General features: G+C 40.2%; 1 protein-coding gene across 1 annotated transcript in view; it reads right to left on the reverse strand.

Moving 5' to 3' along the window:
* Window positions 1-217: 217 nt before the first annotated feature.
* LRIT1 (leucine rich repeat, Ig-like and transmembrane domains 1) overlaps window positions 218-15,869 on the reverse strand; it is a 59,649-nt gene continuing 43,997 nt past the window's right edge. The window contains exons 5-6 of the mRNA XM_030204981.1: window positions 916-1,283; window positions 218-837 (exon numbers count right to left, since the gene is read on the reverse strand). Of these exons, the coding sequence (XP_030060841.1) occupies window positions 241-837; window positions 916-1,283 (965 nt within the window). The 3' untranslated portion in view covers window positions 218-240. The remainder of the gene's footprint in view (window positions 838-915; window positions 1,284-15,869) is intronic.

Here is a 15,869-nt window from a genome sequence, read left to right on the forward strand (position 1 = left end):
AACAAATAATTACAAAAAAGCTGTTCACTAACCCACAGTAAACCCCATGAACACAAGCTAATATGGCTGTTATTTTGATTATCTCAAAAACTTCAGTGCAAAGCAGCAGTCATCTCCCATTGCTGGCAATTTGGGATCCTTTATAAAAGACATGACTTTCATTCACAATTACAGATCTTCAAGGAAACTGTCAGGTTGAGAGCCACCAATAACTTCCACATGTTGTCAGATGATACTGTGTCAGCAAAAGTACTCATTTGACTGATGTTCTACCTTTAATAAGGCTTCTGAATCAACACTTGACCGTGCAGACAACAATCTCTTTGATTCATCTGGAGTATATGTAGACAAATATTTCACTGATATTCCCTTAGTCTTTGGCCCAGGAGAGAAGCTTTGAAATGTAACATAAGAGCCTTGAATGTCCTTAGCTTTTCTTCCTAGACATTTTTTGCAATGCCTTTTCAGTGCACCACAGCATACTAGCACTGTCAAAGGAACTGCAGTGACACAGGCCACACTTATAACTACTACATTTATGAGTTTTTGGGTACCACTTGCACTGGAAGCTTCATCTGTGGAAAAAATAATACACTGCTCCTTCTTGGGAATCAGCCCTTTCATACAAACACAGGCAATATACTTTGTCTTTGGCATGAGTCCATAAATTGTGATCTTGGTCTTCCCTGATTCAGCATTTATTCTGTGCATTTCCTTTTCTCCAAATATAGCATAAAGAATGCTGAAGATTATAGCATGTTTTGTCTGAGGTGCTTTCCATGCTAACGAGATGCTGTGGTCTGTGTCTCCAATAACTTTCAATGCCCTAACTAAACACTCATTCTTGGTTTGACCGGTGGGAAGATTCAATAAAAACCTACCCAAATCTTTACGGTCATCTTTCACTCCTATGGCAGTGTTTGAAATTGTATTTGGCTCTCCATTATTTAGAGGTTTCTCAATGGCATTGATCTTATAGTGCTCAAGAACAGAATTCTGTTCAGAGTTAATATGGATTGGTCTAGTTGCCACAGAAGGTGTAATTGTAGATGTCATGGCATGCTTAGGAACCAGCTTGTCATAATCTGCTGCTCCCATAACATCCTCTTTTCCATTTTGATCAGCAATGGAATCAGAATCTGTGACAGTGAGAAAAATGAAGTCTTCTGTTGCCCCAAGAAAGTTCTTTGCCTTACAGATGTACTGTCCAGAATCTTGATAGGAAACAAGAGGCAAGCCTAGGATGGACGAGCTCATGCCATCACTTGAAAATGCCTGGAACACTACGAAAGAAAATATACATTATCAGCAGTGTGTTTTTCTCTAGCAAAAAGGTGTCAGTGCTCAAATGCTAGGACACCCTTCAGGGGTGGGGTGTTCACTGAGGGACCCACCCCACAATAGCCATGCCCCCTGCAACCAGTCACAGAATCTATGACAAGGCAGAATTGGTGTGTAGAGCCTGAGCTCTTTCATTAAAACTTGGGGTCCATGGGTCAATTTTAGTAGACAATGGAAAAGGTGCCAGTACTGAGTACCCCCAAGTACCCCCTCAAAAAAGCCCTGATTATCAGTGACTATTATCATCATAATGTAGTACAGTGTGCCTAGGTTTATAATGTAGATAATAATAGACAATTACATTTGCAATTAAGTTGTGCCAAGAATACAAGTAAAGCAAAATGAACAGTAAGGGATTTCTTGAATGTAATTTGTTAATTGGGTTACCACAGTCCATCTTTGCAATTACAAACTGTTACTGTTTAATTTAGTTTAGTTTATTTATTTATATTCTGTCTACCCAGATGCATATAAAATATATATATAATTTCTTTCACATAAAATAACACTACAAAATATAAACAAGAAAAAACAAGAATTTCAATAGACATGAGACTACAGCTGCTTGCAACTTCCCATATCCATTCCACAAGAAGATAATTTACTCCCAACCCATTCCCCTACTAATTTTCTCCACATCCTTCCTAGAACAGATAATTTTGTAATCATTTTTTTTAATTGAGCAGTATCATACATTGCCCTAAGTTGCACTGGTAATTTGTTCCACAGAGCTGGTCCTGCAATGGAAAAGGAGCGTTGTCTAGTTTCCTCAAAATGAATTTTCCTCAAAGATGGAATGGAGAGATGGCATTTACCTTCTGACCTCAATGTTCAGATGATAAACTTTTAAAATTGTACTTAGTAATACTTAGTAATAGTCTGCATCCTTTTTCAATGATTTATGAATCAACAATAACATTTTTAAAACAATGCTTTCCTGAAATAAATCTAGTATTTGCTTGGAATTACGATTTTGGAAAGCACATATGTTCAGTGGAGAGGGAGATTTTTCAGAAGCCATTTTTACACGTAAATTAATATTTATCCAGGTAGAAGACTGGATTATTCAGGGTTTTGAATATGTAAGTGCCAATTTTACAACATGAATGTGCAAGTACCATGTTCTACAAAACCAGACTTCCAGGAAAAGTCAATTAAGGAACTGAATGAAATTTTTATTTTCTTTTTTTTTAGCTGCTTTTTAATACCATAGAGGTAGACGTAATTGCATCGTCATCTCATGTAAATCTCAAGACCAAACCAGCAGTTAGCTGACACGCCTGCTTCAGAGCAGATATAAATGTCCGCATCCAACTCTGCTATGTGTGCCTCAGATTTACATGTGTCAGTAACAGCTTTCAAAAATAACTAGTTGCACGCATTAGTCATTTAGGTAAAAAAAAGCTGTGCACACTTTCTAAAATGATCTCCATTAGTATTATAAACGGCTTCAAGAAGCAAGTTTATATTCAAGAAAAGGGCAAAGATTTGTCATGGAAGATCTGCTGAAAGGTATGTTTTGATTATTTTTCTAATATCTCAATTATCCTTCATAAATCTTGACTCTCTGCATGTTGAATTCCTGTGTTTTATAATTATATTAAATAATAAAGCCCTGGCCCTTATTCTTACCAACATCAATTTTCTAAATTAAAACATAAGCTACATATTCACTCAGCATAAACAGCATTTTGGAATATAAAGAAAGGATCATCTTTAAAATGGAGCAACACTGATAAGAACATTCAAATAGTCATACTGGGCCAAACCAATGGCCTATATAGCCCAATATCCTGCTTCCAACAGTGGCCAATCCAGGACACAAGTACCTGGCAGAAACCCAAATTGTATCAACATTCCATGCTACCAACCCCAGGGCACGCAGTGGCTTCCTCATGTGCATCTCAATAGCAGACTATGGACATTTCTTCCAGGAACTTGTACAAACCTTGTTTAAACTCAGATACGCTATCCATTGTAACCACATCCTCCAGCCATGAGTTCCAGAGCTTAACTGTTTATTGAGTGAAAAAAATATTTCCTCCTATGTGTTTTAAAAATATTTCCACTTCATTGAGTGTCCCCTAGTCTTTGTACTTTTTGAAAGAATAAAAAATCAATTCACTTCTACTCATTCTACACCACTCAAGATTTTGTAGACCTCTTATTTTTAAAGAATCTAAATGTGTAAATACCAACATTTACCTGTGTAGATGGCATACACATGGAAGCAGTAGTTTTAAGAGCTGTTACTTGGTGCATGTAGATCCCTGGGATACATGGAGGGGCATAATCGAATGGGGCGCCCCCAAGTTTTCCTGGAGCCGTCCTCGCAGGATGGCTCCGTGAAGGGGCGGGGCAACCTGTATTATCAAAACAAGATGGGCGTCCATCTTTCGTTTCGATAATACGGTCAGGTACGCCCAAATCTCAACATTTAGGTCAACCTTAGAGATGGTCGTCCCTGGTTTTCGGCGATAATGGAAACCGAGGATGCCCATACTACTACTACTACTACTACTACTACTACTACTATTTATCACTTCTATAGCGCTACAAGGCATACGCAGCGCTGTACATCATACACAAAAAGACAGTCCCTGCTCAAAGAGCTCACAATCTAAATAGGACAAACACACAGATAGAACAACTAAGAGGTAAAGGAAATAAATAGAGGTGGGGATAAAAGGGTACAGGGCAAGTGAGTAGTGGTTAGGAGTCAAAAGCAGTGTTAAAAAGGTGGGCTTTTAGCCTGGATTTGAAAATGGCCAAAGACGGGGCTAGACGTACAGGCTCGGGAAGTCTATTCCAGGCGTGAGGTGCAGCGAGATAAAAGGAACAAAGTCTGAAATTAGCAGTAGAGGAGAAGGGGACAGACAAAAGAGATTTATCCACAGAACGGAGTACCCAAGAGGGGGCGTAGGGAGAGACAAGAGTGGAGAGGTATTGGGGAGCGGCAGAGTGAATGCACTTATAGGTCAGTAAGAGAAGTTTGAACTGAATGCAGAAACGGATAGGGAGCCAGTGAAGTGACTTGAGGAGAGGGCTAATGTGAGCATAGCGACTGACGGAAAATGAGTCGCGCAGCAGTGACAAAAATAAATTATCCTAGAAATCATACTTAGTTGGGTTTAAACGGTAAGTAAAATCTTACAATTTAGGGGGGTTAGTTATTAAGGTATGGAAAAATCTAGGCTGTTGCCGTACCTTAATTTTCCACAGGAATCTCTAACCTGTGGTATTTCATACTGCCGGGGAGCATCATCATCGACTTTATTCGATATACCACAAAATCAGTAAAAACATCTAGGTGATTTACAATTTTACAAAAAATGGATAAAGGAATGGGGTAGATATTGATTGGTAAGGCACATAAGGAAATCTACGATACAGCAATAAAAGGAATAAGAGACGTTTAAAACTATAGTCTAAGGAACACAGAGCAGGAAAAAGTAGGGTGTGCAAACATCACAAGACTAGTGAAGTGTAGGGTAAGAGGGCTGCCAATGGAGATTCCCCCCCCCCCCCCCCCCCCCAAGTACAGGCAGAGGCTCAAAATTAAATAAACACAACAGCTAATCAGGATAACACTTGGGTGAAATTATATGCTTTCAGAGCAGATTTACATTTGTTATGAGAGCAGTGGCGTACCAAGGGGGGCGGTGGGGGCGGTCCACCCCGGGTGCACGCCGCTGGGGGTGTGCCACACGCCGGTCAGCGTCATTGGTTTCCATGCTCCCTCTGCCCCGGAACAAGAAGTAACCTGTTCCAGGGCAGAGGGAGCATGGAAACCAAAGACGCTGACCGGCACGCGGCACCCGCCCCCAGCGGCGTGCTGGGGGCTTGTTCCTTCGCTGGGGGGGGGGTCATGCTGCACAGGGGGGGGGGCGTTGCACCCAGGGGGCGGGGCGCATCGGCGATCTGCCCCGGGTGTCAGCGCCCCTCGGAATGCCACTGTATAAAAGGTGCCAGAATGGATATATAGTAGCAGCCTCTTACACAATACTAGCACCATAACCCGGAAATAGGAGTGGTGAACAAAGTGCTGGCAAATTTGCAGGGCCATAAGAGGATGGGCATAGGTTTGCCCTCACTACCACTGAAGAACCCTCGGCAGACACATCAAATATCCTCCCATCTCAGAAACGATCAAATCCAAACCATTTGGTCGTGGGAGGAGCCAGCATTCGTAGTGCACTGGTCCCCCTGACATGCCAGGACACCAACCGGGCACCATAGGGGACACTGCAGTGGACTTCACAAATTGCTCCCAGGTGCATAGCTCCCTTACCTTGTGTGTTGAGCCCCCCAACACCCCCCCAAAACCCCACAACTGTACACCACTACTATAGCCCTAAGGGGTGAAGGGGGGCACCTACAAGTGAATACAGTGGGTTTCTGGTGGGTTTTGAAGGGCTCACATTTACCACCACAAGTGTAACAGGTAGGGTGGGGATGGGCTTGCGTCCGCCTGCCTGAATTGTACTGCACCCACTAAAACTGCTCCAGGGGCCTGCATACTGCTGTGATGGAGCTGAGTATGACATTTGAGGCTGGCAAAAAATATTTTTAACGTTTTTTTTTAGGGTGGGAGGGGGTTGGTGACCACTTGGGGAGTAAGGGGAGCTCATCCTTGATTCCCTCCGGTGGTCATCTGGTCAGTTTGGGCACCTTATTGAGACTTGGTCGCAAGAAAAAATGGACCAAGTAAAGTCAGCCAAGTGCTCGTCAGGGACGCCCTTTTTTTCATTATCAGCCATGTGTTAAGCACCCAGTCCCGCCTTTGCTACACTGCTGACATGGCCCCATGAACTTTGGTCATCCCCGCGACGGCAAGCAGTTGAAGGCGCCAAAATTGGCTTTCGATTATGCCGATTTGGGCGACCCTGACAGAAAGACACCCATCTCCCAATTTGTGTCGGAAGATGGGCGCCCTTCTCTTTCGAAAATAAGCCCGAGTTTTCTAGAGGGCATGGTGGGGCCAGTGTGAGTAGTTTGGGTGGCCCCATAAATAGACATGAATTTTTCTTTTTATAATCGGAAACACATCCATTTAAAAAAAGGTCCATATTTCTTTTCACATGCACCAAGGCAAGTGCAAAAACCAATAGAGGGCAGGTACAACATCGTTGACTTCCCATCCCCCAATACCTCTCAACAGTATTGATCCTCCACCTCCCAACCACTCCAACAGCATCTACCCCACCAATTGCAAGATCCCACTCCCTGACAGCATTGATCCCCGACAGCATTGATCCCCAACAGCATCACTCTCGCCACCCTCCCGATCTCACCACCTGAACCTCATCTTGAGAATAAATGACATCTACACCTGTCTAATAGCTGATGGTGAGGGCAAAATCAATCCCTGAATGCTTCTGTCCCATTGGAGCCAGGGTTTAAAATGGTGCCAGTTGATCCCTAGTGGTAATCTTGCAAGAATACCACAAGAGACCAAGCTGCCAATCCAGGGTGGTACCTTGCAGCATCCTTGCATGGCTTCATGTAAAAACAGTGAAATTTCCTGAGCAGATGTCCTCTCATGGTCTGTGGAAATCTGAAGCATATCAGTGAACTGTACTATATGAGAGTCAGCAGGATGTAAAGGAAGTGGAAATATAATATTTAGATCTACATATCTACTAAAGCAATAGAAAAATGTCCAACTTGATATACTTAAAGGATCAATGAAGACAAATCTATCATACAATTAAGTCAGCCTAAAATAGATTGTAAACCCTTTCTTTGATTCCCCCAAAGAATGGCAATCTGCCAATGCAGTCTGCTATTAAGGCACCTAGAATGATAGTGATTTCTTACTTCCTTTCATTCTGCTGAATTACTCTTCCTAAACATCTTGCAGTGTTAGTGCAAGCAAGCTTTAAATGTGATTTACAATGACAGGAAGCATAAGTCACACAATGAAAGTATAATAGTTATTCAGGGTACATTGGACAACTATTTCTCTTCCAACCAACTTCTGAATTATCACTAAATGACCTTTTTCCAAGCAGCTTCTGTTTGCTCCTTATTTTTTGCAGAAAGTGTCAAAAAAGTCTCCCCTCTTACAGGGCAATTCTATAAACTAGGCACTAAAATTTATGTGTATGTTATGCATATAAATATTTAGATTAGTAGCATATATATGCATGTGTGCCAGCCTGCTGCCTAAATGATATACTGCAAATACCCGCTGAAGTTACATAGCTTCCTCAGTATCTAAGGTTAGATGATTCCTATGCATCTTTCCGTGCCTCCTTGAAAATCCATTTCTTCAACCAAAGTTTTGGGCTATGATGTCCCTATTGGTTGGATTTCTGCAATGGGGAGGGGGGGAGGGAGAAGCAATTATACGAATAATTATTTTAGACTTTAAGTTGGATGTTTGTGTGCTGTTCGATTGGTCTTGAGTGAATGTGCTTTTCAATTTTATGATGTTTCTATCAATTAGTTAGGTTTATTGTAATGTTTAATTTTATGGACTGTAAACCATTACATTTTGCATGCAATGAGAAGCGGTATAGTAAACATGATAAACAATGTATTTGCAAGGAGTGTGCACAGAGGAGAAGCATGAACAGGACATAGGTAGGCTCCCGCCTACATGCATAACTTAAAGGTATCTGCTGCACTTAGGGGCTCACACTTACCCAAGCTCTATGGCTTAACTTAAATATTAAGCACATATATACCCAGTTGCATCAATATTATCTAAAACAGGCTTTCCAACCTTTTTTTTTTTAATCAGATGCCACATTTTATATTTCATAATATTTGGAGGGTCAAGACTCGCATCAGTGTACACACACATATACCCACTTTCTCTCTCTATTTCTCTCTCTCTTTCATGTACCTCCCAGCCTTCACCCAGTTTTTCCCATTACCTGGCTTCAGCAAAAGAAGAAACAGCAGGATTCCTGCTTCCCTACCACAACTCACCTCTCTACAAACTTGAGCCATATGGTGCTGGAAGATCGGGTTGGTCTCATGGTTCCAAGTCTTACAGTGGAGAAGATTCTAAGAATTGTCGAGCCTCTGCAGGCCAGGAAGAATCACTTGATGGGCCATGTTCTGGCCCACAGGCCATAGGTTGGACAAGGCTGATTTAAAGGAAAGTAGTCACCTACTTTCATTTACATAAGTACATAAGTATTGCCATACTGGGAAAGACCAAAAGTCCATCAAGCCCAGCATCCTGTTTCCAACAGTGGCCAATCCAGATCACAAATACCTGGCAAGATCCCAAAAAGTACAAAACATTTTATACTGCTTATCCCTGAAATAGTGGATTTTCCCCAAGTCCATTTAATAACGATCTATGGACTTTTCCTTTAGGAAGCTGTCCAAACCTTTTTTAAACTCCGCTAATCTAACTGCCTTTACCACATTCTCTGGCAAAGAATTCCAAAGTTTAATTACACGTTGAGTGAAGAAACATTTTCTCCGATTCGTTTTAAATTTACTACATTGTAGCTTCATCGCATGCCCCCTAATCCTTATAGAATAGGCTCCTGTAACTGTGACCTCACCCTGGGCACGATACTTTACCCTACAATACCCTTAGAATACCTCGGGCAAAATATCGTGTATCGGACAGGGTTGAAGTACAGACATTAAAACTAGCCCCGTCTCCCCATTTCTAAAATGGGAAGAGGAAATAAAACTAAATTTGTTATTATATTTTGTTATAACTCAGGAAAACAAATGACATTTACATTGATAATTCAATAACTTATTATTTTTATTTATATGATGGGTATGTGTAAAGTTCAAATCCGTTTAACAAATTCAATATTTTTTTTTTTTAGTACATCAACAATCCAACAGATCAACTTCTCCTACGTTTTATCAGATAAGTATAATTTGATCTTAGCAAAATTCATTAACTAAATATGCATTTAATCTTAAAATTTTATCTAAACATTCCCCTCTTCTATAAGAATTGATTCTTTATTATTATTTCTTTTTCAGGTCCCTCATCCATCAAGCAGGTAAGTATAGTTTGTGTTTTTTCTCCTTTTTCTTCTTATAGGTATATCATGGCTCACATCTCCAAATCGCAAAGACAAATTAGATAAGTATATTTTACTAATCTAACAAAATTTTCTTCTCTAATATATATAACACAACAGTACAGTATTTCTTAAATTCTCAACAACTGTAAGAGCTGATTCTTTGTTTTGTGTTTTCTTTTGCAGGAACTTCTTCAAGGAAAAATACGGTAAGTATTATAAGTCAATGTTTTTAAACAGGGCCCGGTTGATTCTGGCTGATATATTAAAGGATACTCCTCTCCAGCACTTTTGTATGAATCTCTCTCTCTTTTATTGTTGGGTACCGGTACCGTGCTGTTTTTCTTTTCCATACGATAGCGGGTATACTGCAGGCAGGAACTGGAACTCCTCCGAAGGACCTACTACTCTAAGCTGTAACCAACTTAATAAGAAAAACCTTAAACCTTTTCTATCCAGTCCACTCATATTAATATGCAGTGGCTCATTATAATTATTCCTTTCCCTATCTAGCTATTCCCAGGTAAAATAAAATATGATTGAACATCCCTATCTAAACCCTCCCAAACCAATAAATCCCCAAAAATGTATCACAATTTAATATAAGCACTAGGATTATTAAATCCTATGTGTTGATTTTTTTTTTTTTCTTTCTCTGCAGCAGGTCACCGCTCTTTCAGAGACAGGGGTATTATAATCATGAGATTTTTTCCCCTCTTCCTTAAATTGATGAAGCTCACAATTACTGGGGTGATTATTTAGTTAAACCTTGTCACAAGGCAGATAACCCCTCACAGAAGTATTTTGAAACTCACACCAGTTCCTTACAAGTTCACTTCTATTAGTGAGCCAGACTGGTACTGCGCCCAGATATTTTATTTATCAAAGACACTTCTAACATATGAAGTTAAATTAAGATTCAGGCAACAGCTTTCCCATCCAAACCAAAATCACTTGCCTAAAGCCTCCTGACAACACGCAAGCGGCTTTTAAAATTAAGTTTTCCCACTGCAGACATACACCAATATTTTTAATTGACTACCCAAACCTCTCAAAACTCAATTTAAATGTATTTCTTGGCTGAATTGCGCAGGGACCACTTTTACAGGTCTGCCCAGCCTTTAGCTTACCTCCCAACTGCCACACAAGCCGTTTAGAACTTGAGTATGTCATATATGGCACAAGCCCAGCATGAGCCCCTGCACTAACCTAACACTTTGCAATCCCCTATAAACATACACTTTACATTAAATTATGACATTTTCAGCAATATACAGCACTTTACACATATTTGAATACATTTTCCTTACCTCATTTAGCATTTAACTGTGTTTATTTTTAAGTTTTCTTCTGCACGCGCCTGCTGCACTCCCTGGCACAAGCCAGCATCTGGCTCGTGCCATCAGCTGCTTCTCTCCCTCTTCATGGCTTCCCCTCAGCGCGTGCCACCCAACAGCACGCCCGCCAACACATTTAGAAAATAAAAAACACCGGAGAAGTGCACTGGAGCACTTCCCCCTTCTTACTCTGTTCCACGCTGGGTTCCCGTCTCCGCTCAGAACCAGCTCTGTAACCTAAAAGAGCCGGTTCCCTTTAAGAAACGGGGATTCCCTGGCCCCGGCGTCTCACATGCGTCTGACGTCATAACGTCGACGTCAGACACTTACACAGGGCAGCCAATCAGGCCTCTCCAGCCCTCCCAGCCTTCCCCTTCATCCTAAAAAACAAAATGTGCCGCTGCAATCAACGTGGCCGAAGATCTCCCCAGCTGCTAGCGCAAACCCCTCCTTCCTGAATCGCCGCCCAAACTCCCTCACCACTGAACAGCTGACGCCCCTGCCACCGCTAACGCCACCCACGTGACAGCGTACACCACACCACCCTGGAGCTCACCCTCAGAGGCATCCCAGGTAAAATAATTTAACCCTATATGGGTTACACTCCTACCATATGCCCTCTAGATACCTAATTGTAGGTTCCCTGATATAGAATTTTCTCCTAGAAGGTGGAGTAGCCTAATAGTTAATACAGTGGGCTGAGAACCTGGGAAACTGGGTTCAATTCCCACTGTGGCTCTTTGAGACCCTGGGCAAGTTAATTAACCTTTCATTGCCCCAGGTAAAAAAAACTTAGATTGTGAGACCTTAGGGATAGAGAAAATGCCTGTTTTTGATATATGTAAATCTCTTTGGTTGTGCCACAGAAAGGCAGTATATCAAATCCATGTCCTTTTATTCTTTCCCCCAGATTCTATATATGGCACCCAACTAAGGGACTCTTTTACAAAGACCTGCCAAAAACTGGCCTGTGAATGTGTGGGTGCATGTTTTTGTCATGTGCTGGACCCTTATTTACTGCATCTGGGAAAAGGAATTATTTTAATGGGCTGGAAAATGGACATGTGGCAAAATGAAAACCAGCACGCATCCATTTTCAGCCTGAGACCTTACCACCAGCCATTGACTTAGCGGTAAGGTCTCGCACGCTACCTGGGCAGTAAGCATGCAATGCATACCAACTACCATATACCGCCGGGTAGATGTCCCATGGTAGAAAATAGAAAATATTTTCTACAGCGTGTTTTTAGCACACATCAAATAGGTAGGGCATCACAAATTCTTCAGTGCAGTGGGAAATGTTGGCAATTTCAACAGAAAATACAGTACATGTCTGGATTTTTATTAGCATGTGTAATATGTAATCATATAACATTTTTAAAAAAACATCAAACTACTTTACAACATATATCAGGCTCAAGAGTTCACAGTTTACGTACCGCAAGCCATTAAGATGTGTCATAATGTTCAGGTAGACCACAACTTTGATTGTCTTAATTTTAATATATATATGGAATCATTTCCCTAATATTATTGGTTTTAAAACATTTGTGAGATCATAATATTCCTTTTACTTAGTCAGTGCATCACAGGCATTAATTGCATCCAAAATAGCATTATTAGCCTGCCACAGTACAGATTTCATCTCTGAGCTTCAAAGTTTATCAGAGTGTTACTATCAAAGTAACAGTGTGTAAATTACTGGAACATAGAAATTGCAAAGTGGTATCAATTGTTTACAATCTATAGGGTCAATTAATTGTTGCCCCTTGGATCTTCAACTTGGTAAATATCAAGAGCTAATGTGAGCTTGTTCTAAAAGTATCTTAGGGGGAGAGGGATATTTGGTACTTGGAGCAAGTGAACATCAATTTAACTTATTTTTGTAAAGCAAATATTCGATCACTCAGGGAGCCACAATAGATGCTCCATTAATGGCCTCTGATCTGACCCTATACTAGGGATATTTTCCCCAGTCTCTATTGCACAGGTTTCTCTCTCAAAACCCTCAATTAAAAATATGTTTACTGCAGCTCAGAGAAAGAGTAATTTCTTTGACCTCCCTTTTGCTGTGCATCTCCCATGACTTTGTACAGGAAGAAATTTGGTTAATTTGCTTTTCTTCCTCTCATAGAATATAAATAATGTATTTGGACAGAGATTGCCACTATTTCTGGTATGCTATATTTAAAGTGACAGTTCTGCTTCTTCTCCTGAAGATCTCAGCATACAGCTTTTAAACGCTCTTTATTAGATACTATAAGCAAGAATCTTAGATGTATAATTCTCAAGGTGCAGTAAAAGTTGGTCTTTTACTACACCTTAATGCACTATGAGAGTGACTAACTTGCAGTAACTCAGTACTGCAGGTAAGTCACTCCCATGATATAGGAATAATGTGCTTGAGATCAGCATCACAAACAGTGTTATGCAACCATCCCGAGAGCATCGAGCCAAAAAGCTGCAGCCTGATGCTCCCAGACAGCATCTTTAAGGGGCCAGACAAAGTCAAATACAGCTGCCCCCAAGCCCCCCAATCACTGCCCCTCTCCTGAATGGTAAAAAGGTTTGAACAAGTTTATGCAGGAAAAGTCCATAGTCTGCTATTGAGATGGACATGACGGAAGCTATTGCTTGCCCAGAGGCTGGTAGCATGGAAATGTTGTTGCTATTTGGGTTTCTGCCAGGTACTTGTGAACTGTATTGGCCACTGCTGGATAGAGGATACTGGGCTAGATTGGCCATTGATCTGATACAGTATGACTATTTTGATGTTCTTAAGTTCTTATATCTAAGCCTCCTCTTGAAGCCCCTCCAATTCAAGCCCCTACATTAAGAAGTGCCCCCCCCCCCCGCTCAGAATGTCCCCCAACTGGAACATCCCCTCGGGTCCAGATCCTCTCATCCACTTTTAGATCCCCCAGCCTACCTTGCCATAACCCTGGTCTCTAATGGGTCAGGCAGAAACAATCCCCAACTGTTCTTGCCCTTGCTGGCACCAAATTCAAAATGGCGTTGGCAACCCATACTGATAATCTTGTGGTATTACCACTAGAGGTCAAGTTTCCATAGAAGAGCAAAAAGGACCTTATATGGAAACAACTTAGTGGTAGCACCAAGGAGGTTTGATTGAGGACAGAAGATGGCATGTCATCAAAAAGTTGAAGTCATTTAAGTTAGTCTGTGTTTCCCTTTCCCCATGCACCCGTCGTTCTGCGTACATGCAGAACAAAGCAAACAAATCTATGAGCTGCTGCTTCCACATTGTCGTTCCTTTTTGTTGGTAACATTTTTTATTTAATCTCACTTATATTTTCAAACATGCCAACTTGTGCTTCATACGGTACACACAGGAAGTATAATAGCAGAATAACTTTTCACACATAGAGTAGTAATTTGTTATAAATTATAATCAGTGTGTCATTTGGAGGGGCTGGTTATAGGGACACCCTAGCATGTGTTATATTTGTGCAGAGATTGTTTTTCTCCAGGTAAAGGGCCACTAAAACAAACATCATGTTATGAGAATCTAGTGCTCAACTTTCATAGTTTCTATCTATTTATTTATTTATTTATTTATTTATTTACTTACTTATTTGTGACATTTATATCCCACATCAAACATGAATTAGGTTGAAACCTGGGAGCATTTAAATCTTTTTTTTTAATTTCTGTGCCTAGATCAAAAGAGAAAGATGGTTTGTGGGAACTTGTTTCTTTTGTTTTGTGGAATGCAGTGGTATATTATAAAAATGCACTTAATATTTATTACTACTATTAAAAAGAGAAATAATAATAATGAGGGCAAATCAGCCTTCATACAGAAGTCCAGAGTCAGTCTAAATATGCCAACATTTTCCAGTTCTGTGATATATTTTTATTTATTCTACCTGTCATTTTTCAACAGCATTTTCTCAGTTAACACAATTATAATGTTAATTAATGTTACTGAATTCTATTATTCTGTCTCACTGTATTTCCAGTTTTGGCACAGTACAAGTCATCACAAAGACAAAATATAAGAAAACCAATGGACTACATTAGGAGCTTATATGTTTAAGCAAATGAGAGATCTGCATGAAAGAAAATATTTATTTTTATTATTTTCACGTATGGAAACCACTTGTTCCTGAAACATGCTCAAAACAGAATAAGCCATTTATACAAAAGAGATGCGGTGAAGATATTTATTTATTTATTTTATTGCATTTGTATCCCACATTTTCCCACCTATTTGCGGGCTCAGTGTGGCTTACAATACATTGTGAATGATGGAAATACAATGTGTTACAGTACAATTATGGGTTACATTATGAGGAGTTGTGGGAAGACAAAGTCAAGTCAAAACAACATTTAGAGCGTAGAAACTATGGAATGTTACAATGGGGAAAAGATAGGGCGATAGAACAATAGCACAAGAACCTTAAGGTATAGCAATTTTATATGTGGGTGGAGTATTCGGGGTAAGAGAATTTAGAAGAAAGTGTATTGATGCATTTCTGTTAGTGTGTATGGACTTCATGTGTTTTGATCCTTGCAATAAATTTTCTCAAAGAGATAAGTCTTTAGTCGTTTGCGGAAGTCGGTTAGTTCGTAGATCGTTTTGATGTGCCCTGATGAGAGTTTAATTTTACTTCCAATCTTTATAACACCAGACTTTCCAAGGCAGATTACAACAGCAGTTAAAATGAACCCATCAATAAACAGGATATCCTCACTGAAATTCAGCCATGTATTACAGTACTGTATAAAACGGTGTTTTTAACTCCTAACCCTTACTCACATCTTCAGAACCCATGTTTTATCATTCCCACCTTATTAATTCCCTTATCCCTTATTTGTCCTGTTTGTCCTAATTAGATTGTAAGCTCTGTCGAGCAGGGACTGTCTCGTCATGTCCAATTTACAGTGCTGCACAGCACTATAGAAATGACAAGTATGTAGTAGCAGTAAAAATGAGCACAAAATACAGCCTTTATTAGTGCTGTTTCCACTAGCTACAATAAGTTGTGTTAGTGATATTCAGTTTGTATTTCATGATCTTTATATCTGCATAAGGGAACCTTTCAAATAAATAAAAAAGCTGCCAAATAAGTTTAAAAAAAATCTTTTGTCCTCCATCTTTTAAGGCACTGCCTATCCAACTGGAACAGCTTTTAACTTTTTACAGATGGACCAT

This window comes from Microcaecilia unicolor, chromosome 5 (assembly GCF_901765095.1).
Source record: "Microcaecilia unicolor chromosome 5, aMicUni1.1, whole genome shotgun sequence".
Lineage (NCBI taxonomy): Eukaryota > Metazoa > Chordata > Amphibia > Gymnophiona > Siphonopidae > Microcaecilia > Microcaecilia unicolor.